General features: G+C 49.8%; 1 protein-coding gene across 2 annotated transcripts in view; it reads right to left on the bottom strand.

Annotated features, from left to right (window-relative positions):
* SPATA13 (spermatogenesis associated 13) overlaps positions 1 to 13256 on the bottom strand; it is a 264723-nt gene that overhangs the window by 45636 nt on the left and 205831 nt on the right. For both annotated transcript variants that reach the window (XM_029210021.1, XM_029210022.1), the window contains exons 3-4: positions 4095 to 4460; positions 2297 to 2441 (exon numbers count right to left, since the gene is read on the bottom strand). In XM_029210021.1, coding sequence (XP_029065854.1) covers positions 2297 to 2441; positions 4095 to 4460 — 511 coding nt within the window. The remainder of the gene's footprint in view (positions 1 to 2296; positions 2442 to 4094; positions 4461 to 13256) is intronic.

The following is a 13256-nucleotide window of genomic DNA, read 5'->3' as shown; positions in this document are numbered from 1 at the left end:
CACATGAAGATGGAGGCAGAGGTGAGGGAGATGCATCCAGATGCCGAGATACAGGGGACCCAAGGCCGCCAGAGGGTCCCCCTCAGGCCTCGGGGGGAACCCACCCTGCTTCCAGCCTCTAGAACTGAGACGATTCATTCCTGCTGTTTAAGGCACCTGGTCTGTGGTACTTTGTGACGGCAGCCCTAGCAAACTAATACAACATTATTTCCCTTTTTCTCACTTTAATATTACATCGGTCATTTTCCACGTTGTTATGGGCTTTCCCTAACGATGCTGTAAACGGTTTTGAAGTGGTCGCCCATATGACACTAGACTATCCCACTGAAAGTGGACATTTCCATTGTTTCAACTTTTTTTCCATCACTAGTAACATTTTGAAGGCATCGTGTGCTTGCAGCCTTTTCTCTCCTTTTGGACAACTTTCTCGAAATGCATCACCAGACGCTGATGACCGGGCTGGAGAGAAGCAACTGCTGTGCAGAAAGATGACGGTGCATTTGTCTCCAAGGGTCCCCAGGGCAGTGAGTTTTGAATTTGGAATGGAATGAACGTTGCCGTATGTGAAGGGAAGGAAGGGGAATCTGGGCAGAGCGAGCGGAGAGCCGGGTGGTGAGGGAGCGCCGGAGGAGATGCGAGAGCAGCAGACCATGGCGGGCAGGTGGCAGAGAGCCTGCAACCTCGCTTAAGGGGCTGGGACTCCATTCCAGTGACGGTGGGGAAAGCTCACAGGGAAACAGCAGTAAGAACCGAACAGGAACTCTGACCAGCGTGGGCGGAAGCCTGGCCTGAGGAGGTGGCGGGGGAGCCAGAGGGCAGGGGCCCCGGGACGGGGTTGGGGGGGCGGGGAGTGTGATCCCAGGGGCCCCACCTGCTCGGCAGAGAGGACCACAAAAGCAAGAGATGCTCGAAAACTTCCTCGGCCTCCAGCCGCTCCCCGCTTCCTCTTTCCTTTTCACCCTGACGAGAGTCCAGCCCGGATTCCTCCTGAGGCAGAAGCCAGGCGGCACCATGTGGAGGACAGACATTCCCTCACCCTCACCGTCCATGACTCCCTGACCGCCCAGCACCAGGCACGGCCCTCCCAGGACACCCTCTGCCACCATTTCTGGGTCACAATCCATCAGCGACCTTCCCGTCACCATCTCCATCCTCTCGTCACCTTCTCCGTCCTCCATCCTCTTCAAGGGGAGGATGACTGGGGCCTCACCCCACCTGTTCCCTTTCTCTTCTCCACCCTCTGTGGTCCCCCCTCCACTCCCTCTCCCTGAAATGTAAAGACACTGAGTGATGCCCTCGGCCGCCTTCAAGTCTCTGGAAAGAACACTCTGTAAATCCCGCCCCTTCTTGCGGCTCGGCTCCGGTCACCACAGTCACATGGAGGTCGTGCCCACTGGCTGGTGGGCGGCAGCGCTGCCCAGAACCCAGGCGTCCGAGTGCCCCATCCATCACTCACGCGCACCGCGCGATGCTGCTTTTCAAAGGGAAGACGGTAAACCCGGCAACCGAAGGTCTGGTCGTCGGCAGGCTGCTGTGTCTCTTTAGAGTCGCACAGTTCAGTGGTTAAAAACATGGGCCTGCAGTGAAAATTCTATCTGACTGCAGATTCAAGTCCCTTCTCTGCCACATCCTTGGTGGCTCCCTTATTTACACTTGGGGTTTCTGGTCTGTAAAACGAGGTTCACGCGATCAAAGGAACTAAGCAGCAGAGCATGCGGGGCGGCGTCTGCCCCACGGTAAGCGCCCGTCCTATTCCTGCCCCGTGCGCCTGGCCAGGCCACTGTCCAGCCAGCGGGCTGGCTCGGACGTCAACGTGCTCTCTCAGGAACCTGAATCATTCCATGAATTCGGGTCAGCAGGTATTTATCGGATAAGGACTAAGGTAGCATATGAACAACTCTATCAGATAAAAAACTCCTCCGTGCTGCTCAAACAGTACTGGTGAACCTCAAACACCCAGAAAGAGCTTTGAAAGTCAGGTTAAGACAAATCCTCCCCGGGAGCCCATTCACGGTCAGGAGTTCATTCCTCCATGGTAGGAACTCGGTCCCCAGATCTTCTCAAGGTCAGGGCCACCGTGATGGCTCAGAGCCCACAGGTCACCCTCCCTGGACAGGGGGTGATAAGCCGGCCCCTGCAGGGGCAGCTCCTGACACCCGGTGGGTCCTCTCCACCCCTGGCCCAGGGCAGGCGGACGGGGCGCAATGGCCCGGGCGCCTCCGTTGAATGGAAGCTGCCCGGTGGAGGACTCCACCCCCATCTCCGGGAGCGGACCAGGGAGGCCCGCGACACTCACTGTTGGATGCTCTCATGAGCCGCCGGCGTCCCACGCGGTCCAGCCCGATGGGGGTGCTCTGGGAGAAGGCGCACGGCCGCAGCCGGGCCGACACCGCGCGGTAGGGTGGCACCTGGTGCGCGGGCACGGGCGGCCGGGCAGCTGGCTGCAAAGGAAAGGAGAGGCGGTGAGAAGGGGCAGGAAGTAGGGGCCCCGGGATCTCAGCATCCTCACCTCAAGGCTCTGATCACAGCCCGGGGCCCGAGCTGCGCAAGCTCAAGGACGACCTTCCTCTAACCGGAAACCCCAGTGCCGACCCCTCAGGGCATCACGTTTTGGCCACCTGCCAGGACACACCCCCGGGGGACACTCAGGAAAGGCCAGCGTGGAGCAGGGGAAGCTGGGGGAGGAAGTGGTGCCCCACCCCCGGCCCAGCAAGCCCCAGGGAAGCAGAGGCAACGCCAGCCACCCCCACCCCCGGCCTCCACCCTACACCCACCCGCAGGCAGGGACCAGCATTTGTGGAGCACAGTTCTCATTCACCTAAACTAACAGGGCAGTGGAGCCTTGTCTACGAGGAGAGTTGGTTTTCCACAGATTTAGAATCATCCGTATGTCCTTGTGACCTTCCGTATGAATTGTCCCTACAACTACACTCAAGGCCAAGTTGGTCCCTGCTTTCCGCAGGTTTTCTCAGTATTTTTCTACCCAGTTCCCTAAATGACTGCACAAAATTATCTTACTCCATTTCTTTTGGACGCTCTGAAATGAAAAAAATGTCTGTAATGCTTTAGATCTCCCCTAGGCTGTGTTTCAAGTTAAAATAGATTACAGTTTGCTTTCGTTCAGAATTACTTCTTGTGTGGCACTGGTGATACACTGGTGAGCAGAGCCGCCTTCCAGAATTACTTCCTAGCATGCAGAGCATCTTAACACAACAAAAAGTTTGAGGTATTCTTCAACATAATTTGTTTTTTACCTTAAAAATTCAGTTCAGTTTAGTTCAATTAAGCAAGAGGTTTTTGGGTATTTGCTATAAATAAGCATTGTGCTGGGCTTATAGGGAGAATGTAAACATAAAATCCAATACCAATATAGAACTGCCCTTTTAAGAGAATTTATGGGCTGTGATATCAACTGGCAAGTTTAAAAAAAAATGAAACTGGCACTAGTCATGTATGGTTCTGTGAACCCTGGACCATGGCTGGGGTATGAGTCTCACCAAATAATAGAAACTCCTTCGGAACAGGGCCTTTATTTAAATGTTTTGTAGCTTCAAAGGGCTCTCTGGGTAATTGATAAACACTTGTTGAATTACTAAAGTATACTAAGGGAATAATAGTAAGATTTTAACCTATTGTCAAAACAGTTACGAAGCTGCAACTGACGTGCAAAGAGTAGGAAAATGGTAGGAGAAAATATTTTCTCATCTCTAGAAAAAAACTGGTTTATCTTTTTCGTATCTTTACATTTTAAGGATAAGCGACACTTTCTCTTTCCAGATTTCTTCTTTCAGGAAGCTCACTAAATATGCAAGGCTACTTTCCCCAGACGATTCAGAACAAACAGCAAACCGGTTTCCCGTATTATTCAAGATCCCAGAAAGAGGATTAGTAAGAAACATCCAAATGTCAGTGGGTTAGTTCTAATTCATGCATGTTTTCAAAGTCAGGAAGAAAGGCTGTGAGCAGATGACGTCATCCTCGAGGCAGAGAGAAGAAAGGAAAGCGTTAAGTTTCCCCGTAAGTTTGCAGCCAGAGGACAGAGGCCAGGCGGCTGGAGGGCTGAGTGGCTTTGGTGGCAGCGCGCCCGAGCTTACTTGGGGCAGAATGGCCTCCCCCTCCTCCGCCTGGCTGCTCCCATAGAAGCCGACCCCGCCGATCACGGAGATGGGGCGTCTTCTCGGCGCCCCCCGGGGGCAGCCCCCAGCAGGGGTCTGGTCTGCAGGGTCGATGGGGGCCCCGCTGGGCTGCTGGTCACCGTCCTCTGGGTCCTCTTTCTGGGGGTCTACGGCGATCGCATCTTCAGGGATGGACAGACTTAGGCTGACCGGCTGGCCGTAGTCAGAGAGTGGTCGGGGCCTTGACCTCCTCCCGGGTCCGCATCTCCTCCTGGGGACCCTCTGAGCCTCCAGCCTCTCTTCCTCTGGTGCGGAGGTCCGCCTCCAGGACCCCTCGGTCACAACCTTTTCAAATGCGAAAAAGTTAGGTGAGGGCGACTTCCAGGAGGGTAAAGAAAAGGTACGAGCCAGACGTCCCCGACCCCTCCCCAGCCCCCCAAATTGTTTGCGTACCAGAAAGATGTGACCGAGACGTGGATGAGAAGAAGCAAACGTGTCTTTAATCGGAGGCTGAATTAAAACCCTAATTTCATTAGTGATGTTTGGTGACCCATGATGAGCCATGATACAAGATACTGAGAAAATCAGCACCACGGTGAGTTAACAAAAAGGACTTTTAACTATAGCGGGTGTCTCCCCAAATATACATAACAACAGGCAGGGTAACGCAGGCCTGTAGGAGAAAGGGCCCTAAGGCTGCACTTGGCAACCTGAGGCCCCTTCTCTCAGCTACATTCACAGACAGAAGGTGCTTCGAGAGGTTCAAGCCTGGGCTGCTCAGCACGGTACTCACACCTGGGGACTTAGTCTGCTGGGGCGAGCACTGAACCAGGGGCTCCAAGGACAAGATCAGCCGACAAACTGGCTGTGTGCGCTGGGACTGGTCACCACTACCCTCTCAACATCTCAGATTCCAGACTAGACGATCCCACAGCTGGAGAGTCTGCAGCCCTGAAGTCGGCAAGACTTCCTAAGTTTTCAAGTAACTTTTTCAGAGGCAAAGGCAATGCACTAGGAAAAAGACCACGAGGTGTGGAAATGGGCAGACTTCTGTGTAAATCCGGCTGGGCCCCCAGCTGGCTCTGTAGGCCCAGGCAAGGTGCTTCAGGTCTGCAGGCCTGCTTCAGCCCCTGTCCCCTCCTGGGACCTGGGAGGATGAGCTGCGACCACGGTGGGTCAGAGGGCCACCCGCATCGGCCCTGGTGGATCGCTGCTCTTAAAACACTGTGCCAGGGAACAACTGTCCCAGGCCTCAGCCTACCCGGAGACGAGCTCTCCCCCAGCGGGTCCTCCAAGTCTGGGCTCAGGGGAGGCCGCTGCGGGCTCTGTGGGAGGGAGGGGGGCAGGAGAGCGTGCAGGCGCAGTCCCGCGAGCCCCGTACCCTCCGCTCTTCCGTCCCGAGACATCCTGTAACAACTAAGTGAAAATAGAACAGAGCCCAGCCCGGGGAGGGCTGTGCTAACCAGGCAAGTCATGTGACTGCAGGGCAGGCAGAGCGGGCCACCCTGGCCGAGCGCCCAGCGGGGCGGATGTCCCCCTGCAACCCTGCCCTGAGCAGTGGCCCAGGGACTCTGGGCTCTCGCCAGTCAGTGGCAACTGAGACCAGAAATGCAGGTCCCGTGTTTCCAAGCTGAGACCCGGAGAAGTGAGGTGACTTGCCCAGGGCCACGCAGCCAGCTAGCGGCAACAGAGACACCAGGTATGGGCCTTGTAACCTCTGTCCCCACTAAGCCACGACACTTCCCATATACCAAGTCACCTCTGCTCGAGAGACAGAGGGCTCTAGCAAACACCACTCCCTTGCTACCTGCGGATTTGATTCTTACAGCTTGGACCACTGTCTTTAATTCAAGTCACCAGGGACAGAGTCCAGAACAAACCACTGTAGCATAAACACCATTGTGAGTGGAAGGCGCTTAAGAACAGGGTTTTCTTCTGCGTGAAAGCAGAACTCAGTGGTCATAAGTCCCCTCCCTTGGGACGGGATTCTCTTTCTTCCAGCCAGGGAAGATTGGCTCTTGTCACTGAGAGGAGAAGCCCTCACCGAAACAGACGCAGGCACAAAACTACCCTGTCTCCCAGCTGTTCACCTACAGGCCCCTAATCTTTCCCAAAAGTCACTTGCTTTCCCGTGAGAGCCTTTCTCCACCCGCTTTCCCCTATTAAGATGTTCTGTAAGCTCCCAGGGCTAACCACATCCTGGAACCACAGTTTCCTGTGAACTCCCACTTACTCACATGAATAAAAATCTGTCTTCTGTCAGTTTAATTCACACACCTCCAGAAAAGAATGTATAAGAGGGTGTATTAAAACATTTTCCTCTGACACCGTGGGAAAATATGAGAGTAATCATGGAAAAGTTAATATTGTTTTTTTGCAGTACATACATATAAAAAACAGGCTATTATGGATTGTTTAACTCAATTACTAAATCAAACGGCACAGACAACTTAAGCACAGTGAGAATAAACCCATTTATATCATCACCCAGTGATAAAAAGGTTGGGAAACAACATGCTAGAAAAACAGTACAACAAAATTGCAGGCAATAAATTGGTCACAAATCTATGTGCAGTTGTTGCTTTTGTTGCTGGTGGTGGGGTTTTGTGGGTTTTTTTTTTTTTTTTTGTACGTATGCAACCTCCAGCCTGCTTTCCTCATTGATGCCAAAAAAAAAAAAAAAAGAGAGAGAGAGAGAAGGAGACGTGGGTTTAGGAAAACCAGCAGTTGTCTTAGTTGCTCAGGTCACAAATCCTTCTGAGAGCAAACAGGCTCCAGGAAGTGATGGGGGCGGGTAAAGGAAGGCGTGCAGAGGTCAGGAAATCAGACACTGACTGCGTAAAGCCTCGTGCCCACAGGGCAGCACGAGGAGAACCAACCATGATTCTCGTGTGACACATCAGTACCGTACAGCCCCACCCGAGACCTGAAAGGAGACAGCATGCCTTCCGAGTGGTACCAGATGCCCCAGGAGGTGCAGGAATTAGTTAATAGAATCATAATATATAAAACTGAAACGTCCATTTTATTCAAAGCAAAAGTACAGAAGGAGGGACAGAGGGATGGGGGAAAATCCCTCAGATTTAAGCTCACATTCAAACAGTGAGGCTTTGCCAGAAGACAGGTACATTCAAATAAAACAAATGTGAACTTTCCTGCAAATTCTAAAACTGAATCTTCTTTTAGCAAACATTATGTGCTTCTGAAATACACCCTTGGTTCGTCCCAGGGAACACAGCTTGAGTGCGACTCTTCCCGGAAATACAAACACCCAGCAAAGGACGCTCCACACCCAACGAGCCAGGACCTACCCCAGACTCTGCTATAGGCAGTGGCCCCAGACGCTGTGAAGGGACAGCAGGTGACCACATCCACGCCCTCCGAGAGTTTTTTCCTTCTTTAAACACACTCTCATTGGGTGTAAGTGGCTGGGCCAGAGCTCTGCTAGCCCAGGTTCTCCTCACAGCCCAGCAGCCCAGCAGCCCAGCGCAGACCCACCCGGGACCAATTCACACCCAAGTCACCAACGTCTGTGAACAGACCTGTCCGTGGCCTCGTTAATTCTTGCTTCCCAGCATAGTTTTAAAATACTTTCCCTAGTTGAGGGGCAGTTTGCATTTTTTTCTTCTATGCAAGATTCCCTCCTTTACGTTACAAAAGTAAAAGGCAAAATAGATCTCATTACCTCTGCTTAGACACTTCAAAACATATTTTGAAACCACAGGGAAAGTGAATCATTAACCTGAGGGAAAAACACTGATCCCACACACGTCCCTTCAGAACCCCGTCTAACGTTGAGTCTCCAGGACCGACAGCAAGAGCTGGGGTTGAACTGTGTCCCCTGAAGATCTACTGGGAGTCCTCACCCCCATACCTGTGAATGTGACCATAGTGGCAGGTACGGAGTCTGCAGGTGCAGTGGAGTTAAGATGAGGTCATACTAGTAGATGAGCCCTAATCCAATGGCTGGCGTCCCTGGAAGAGGAGGGAAATGTGGACACAGAGACAAGAGGAAGAAAGATGCGCGGCCCGAGACAGAGATGAGAGCCATGCACCTGTGATCCGAGGAGCCTGCAGGGAACCCCGAGGCTGGAAGAGGCAGGGGGTCCACCTCTTGGGCTTCCAGGGGTGGGGCCCCGCCTGCCCAGCCATGACTGCAGACATCTGGCCTCCGCAGCAACGAGGATACATGTCAGCTGTCTTAGCCCCCGTGGTAATTTGTTACAGTAGCTCCAGGGAAGCAGCACAGCAAGGTAACTCAGAAGAAAATATTACAGGCAAAAAGCATATTCTGACCACGTGAAGATTAAAAAATAAAATAAACTAAAGCAAGGAGACCTTCCTCCGGATGAGCCAGAGGCACCGTGAAGATACAGATGAGCACAATGAGCAAAGTCAGGTTTTCACAGGTTGTCAGGGTCCTGGGTTCCGCAGGGGACCCAGCACAGGCACCGGGCTGGAGGGGGAAGGAGAAGCATCTTGACAGTGCATGTGGCAGAGACCGTGGAACAAGGTTACGTAACGACAGCTGTGACCTGCTGGAACCACACCAGGCGCGTCACCGTATTTAATCTTCACCACCACCCTACGAGGTAGGGGCCACATTTTACTTATCAGGACACTAGGGCTACAATAGATAAAATTACTTGCTCACATTCCTAGAGCCAGAAAGGGGAGGGGCCCATTTTATACCCCAGTCTGTCCGATTTCAAAATTTCTGCCTTTTCTGCTCGGCCACCTGCATCCAAGGCGTGTACCATTACAGAAGGAAAACAAAACTCTGTAGGTTTCCCAGCCCTTGGCTGTCGAGTGTTTGGAGGGAGCGGAGAGGAGACGGCAGTTATGAGAGGCTCTGACAACTATGCCTGGGGAACCCACAGACCGCTTCTCAAAATCTCATTTTAAATGCATGAGATAAAACGTGTATTCCATCGACAGACGGAGGGATAAAGAAGATGTGATACACACACACACACACACACACACACACACACACACACACACAATGGAATACTATTCAGCCATAAAAAAGAATGAAATTCTGCCATTTGCAGCAACATGGATGGACCCAGAGATTATCATACTAAGTGAAGTAAGTCAGACAGAGAAAGACAGATACTGTATGATATCACTTCTATGTGGAATCTCAAAAATAAAACAAAACTAGTGAATAGAACAAAAAAGAAACAGACCCACAGAAAGAACAAACTAGTGGTTACCAGTGGGGGGGAGGGGCAAGATAGGGGGCGGGGATTAAGAGACATAAACTACCACATATAAAATAAGTAAGCTGCAAGGATATATTGTACAGCACAGGGAATACAGCCAATATTATATAATAAGTATAAGTGGAATATAACCTTTGAAAATCGTGAGTCACTATGCTATATACCTGAAATTTATGTACTATTGTACCTCAACTATACCTCAATGAAAAAAATATATACACATTAAACATTTACAGAAAAAGACAAGATAGTATTATGAATGAAGCTGATTATTTTGAAACGCAATTTTCAAAATATTAAAAGAATCTTGATATAGTAGTATAGGTAATATGAATTAAGAGGACTGGAGATGGGTCTAAAAGCTGTCACACTTTGAAGTACTGTACTGAGGAGTACGAGAAATTTTAAGATTATCAGCAAAAACTGTCATAAGATGTGAAAAAGGTCTGTGATTTCCATGGCGATTATATCACAGGTGTTGCTAAAACTGCTCTGGTTTGATGCCTACATTCATAATAGAAGGAAATGCTATCTTTCAGTGTGAAAATAATAAAATCCCCACTTCCTGATTTCCACTGATGTAGTCCTTGGATGAACATAAGTTAAAACCTCCTAGTTTAAAATGCTGGAGAGGGTGTGGAGAAAAGGGAACCCCGCTACACTGTTGGTGGGAATGTAAGTTGGTGAAGCCACTATGGAGAACAGTATGGAGGTTCCTCAGACAACTAAAAATAGATTTATCATATATGATCCAGCAATCCCACTCCTGGGTATGTATCCAGACAACTATAATTCAAAAAGACACCTGCACCCCTATGTTCATAGCAGCACTATTCACAATAGCCAAGACATGGAAGCAATCTATGTCCATCAACAAATGAATGGATAAAGAAGATGTGGGGGCTTCCCTGGTGGCGCAGTGGTTGAGAGTCCGCCCGCCAATGCAGGGGACACAGGTTCGTGCCCCGGTCTGGGAGGATCCCACATGCCGCGGAGCGGCTGGGCCCGTGAGCCATGGCCGCTGAGCCTGCGCGTCCGGAGCCTGTGCTCCGCAACGGGAGAGGCCACGACAGTGAGAGGCCCGCGTACCGCAAAAAAAAAAAAAAAAAAAAAAAAGATGTGGTACCTATATACAATGGCATACTACTCAGCCATAAAAAAGAATGAAATAATGCCATCTGCAGCGGCATGAATGAACCCAGAGATTATCATACTACGTGAAATCAGAAAGAGAAAGACAAATACCATATGGTATCACTTATATGTGGAATCTAAAATATGACACAAATGAACCTATCTATGAAACAGAATCATGGACATAGAGAACAGACTTGTGATTGCCAAGGTGGAGGGGTTTGGGGGAGGGATGGACTGGGAGTTTGGGGTCAGCAGATGCAAACTATTACATATAGAATGGATAAGCAACAAGGTCCTACTGTGGAGCACAGGGAACTATATTCAATATCGTGTGATATGCCATAATGGAAAAGAATATTTTAAAAATGTAAATATATATATATATATAACTGATTCACTTTGCTGTACAACAGAAATTAACACAACACTGTAAATCAAGTATACTCCAATAAAAAAAAACTCCTAGTTCACATAATATCACTTCAGAGTAGACTGCGGGGCCAGTGGTGGGCTCCAACTCCAGAAAATGACACTTTAGACCTTACTTATTATAAAATCAGAATAGTAGCATCTCACTGTTCAGAGCTGCACATCATTACCTTATTTCCCTTCAGCGAACATGAATCCATCATAATAAAAGAGCACCTGTGCAGGCCCGTTACATTCGGCTCGGGAGAGTCCCGGGAATGGGGTGTGTGGTCAACACGTGTCCCAGGAATTTAAGTGAGGAGGGAACTCGTAAGATCCCAGATCAACTACCATATTTTGAGACACTGAAGCCAAGAACAAGGACACATTTACACATTTAGAAAGAGAAAAGTTTGAGCCCTAATACAATTTTTTCCCTTTTTTGGTTACTTTTAAGACCAAAGGGATAATATCTTACATTTACATAAAAATTATTTTTCTCCCTGTGTTACTGAGATAGACTTGACATACAGCACCGTTTAAGTTCACGGTGTGAAACATAACGATCTGACTCACATATATTGTGAAATGATCACCACAGCAAGTTTGGTTAATGTCTGTCATCTCATACAGATACAAAAAAAGAAGGAAAAAGAGCTTTCTCTTCCCCTTTGACCTTTTAGGGTCTAGTCTCTTAGCAACTTTCAAATTTACTGAACAGCAGGGTTGACAAGCGTCACCACTGTGTCCACCCCTGGGGCTTATTTATCTTTTAACTAGAGATTTGTACCTACAAATCTGAAATTGTCATCAACTTGCTTTCACATCTACCTAGAGTTGTATGTTCAGATCAGTCAGGAGGACATTATGCCCCCCATTTTGGAGCTGAGAAGCCAGTGACAGAGCAGGCGATGGGCTGAAGGGAGAGAGTTCGGGCACCTCATTTGATGTCATCTCTGCAAGGCCCGCAGACACGAGCCCTCCCTTTGCAGCTGCAGGGAAGAAAAATGCCAGTGCGTTTTATGGTTTATGGTGAAAAGCCTTTGCGGCAACTTCCCAAAACACTAGACGGCGTGACGCTGCTCCATCACGCCCACATCCCTCCGCGTGCGGTCCACCCTCCCCTGCGACCCCTTCCCCTGCCGGCAGCGAGCACAGCGCATCCGCCGCCCCCTCCATCCCCGCCACCCCCGCAGCCTCTCACCTCCACTGGCTTCTCTGCTCGCTTCCTGCTCTCTTCTCCTCCGAGCCTAAAACTTTCCCTTCACCCACCATACCTGGACCTCAAATAGAATCGGTTTTGTTTCATGTACGGAATCCTACTAGGTTTCTGGTCCTTAGTCTTTAGAACAAGCAGTGCAATAGCCTTCCTCTCTCCACAGCTGCCTTTTCTCTTACTGTCCTTAGCGGTAGCAGTTCGGGATCATCCTGACAGAAGGTGAGTCGCACTGGACACACCTCCTACCACACAGGCTTCCTAACCCAAACCCCGAACTCTTTCAGGGGGTCGTGGATCTTTTCTGGCATCATTTGGGTGCGTTAAGGAACAATCAGCGTTGAAGAGGGACTTCTGTAAGAGCGAAAATGCCCAAGGAAGGAGGAGTGGGGAGGGGCAGTCGCTGACTTGGTTCTGAAATAAGTTAAGTGGCCAAACGCCCTCCGCTTAGCGAACGACCCCCTAAAACCATGACTGTTCAATGGCTCAGCTCCACCCACCACTGGCTTCTCCGGTTCAGGGCCGCCTTGGGAGGAGACAGGCATCATTATCAACCCGTCTCTCCCCTTCTCAGGCCCCAGGTTTGGACTTCGCCTGGCTCTGGATGGGCCCGAGCAAGAAACAGATGGGAGAGTAGAACGTACTTTACTGGGTTATTCCTTGCACAGCTTTTCTACAGGCAAAGCAGCTATGAACGCTGGGTTACGTTCTACATTCGTACCACTGTGCTGCAGCTGTCATTTCAGATGCCAGGTTTTAAGCTGTAAGAATCTTTAGTGGCTGTTAGAATTCCAACAGCAAATAAAACGCAAATGGCCAGCCGAAAGCTGCTCTGACTTTTATGGAATCGGATTATACGTGCATCAGTAATTCTGACGTAGCTTTTAAAAATTCGAAGAAAACAAAAGAGAGAAACTATTGTAATCTGGAAAGCAGTGGCCTTGTCCCTTGGATTCAGGCCACTTATTTAAAATACATAAGCAATTAATGCTTCTCGTCTCCCTGGAGAGCACAGTGGTGGTAATAGATACTTCAGTTGTCCTAACATGTGGAAAATTGATGATAAAATGTGCCGAAATGAGTTTGTGAGCCTACGGCCTTTGTAACTTGTTTGACAGGCAGAATAAGTAATTCATTAAAAATGCAAATATT

Source organism: Monodon monoceros, unplaced genomic scaffold, assembly GCF_005190385.1.
Source record: "Monodon monoceros isolate NGI ecotype Baffin Bay Population unplaced genomic scaffold, NGI_Narwhal_1 Super_Scaffold_8, whole genome shotgun sequence".
In the NCBI taxonomy this organism is placed as follows: Eukaryota; Metazoa; Chordata; class Mammalia; order Artiodactyla; family Monodontidae; genus Monodon; species Monodon monoceros.
Note: the sequence above shows the minus strand (reverse complement) of the source record. Positions and strands in the feature narration are given on the sequence as shown.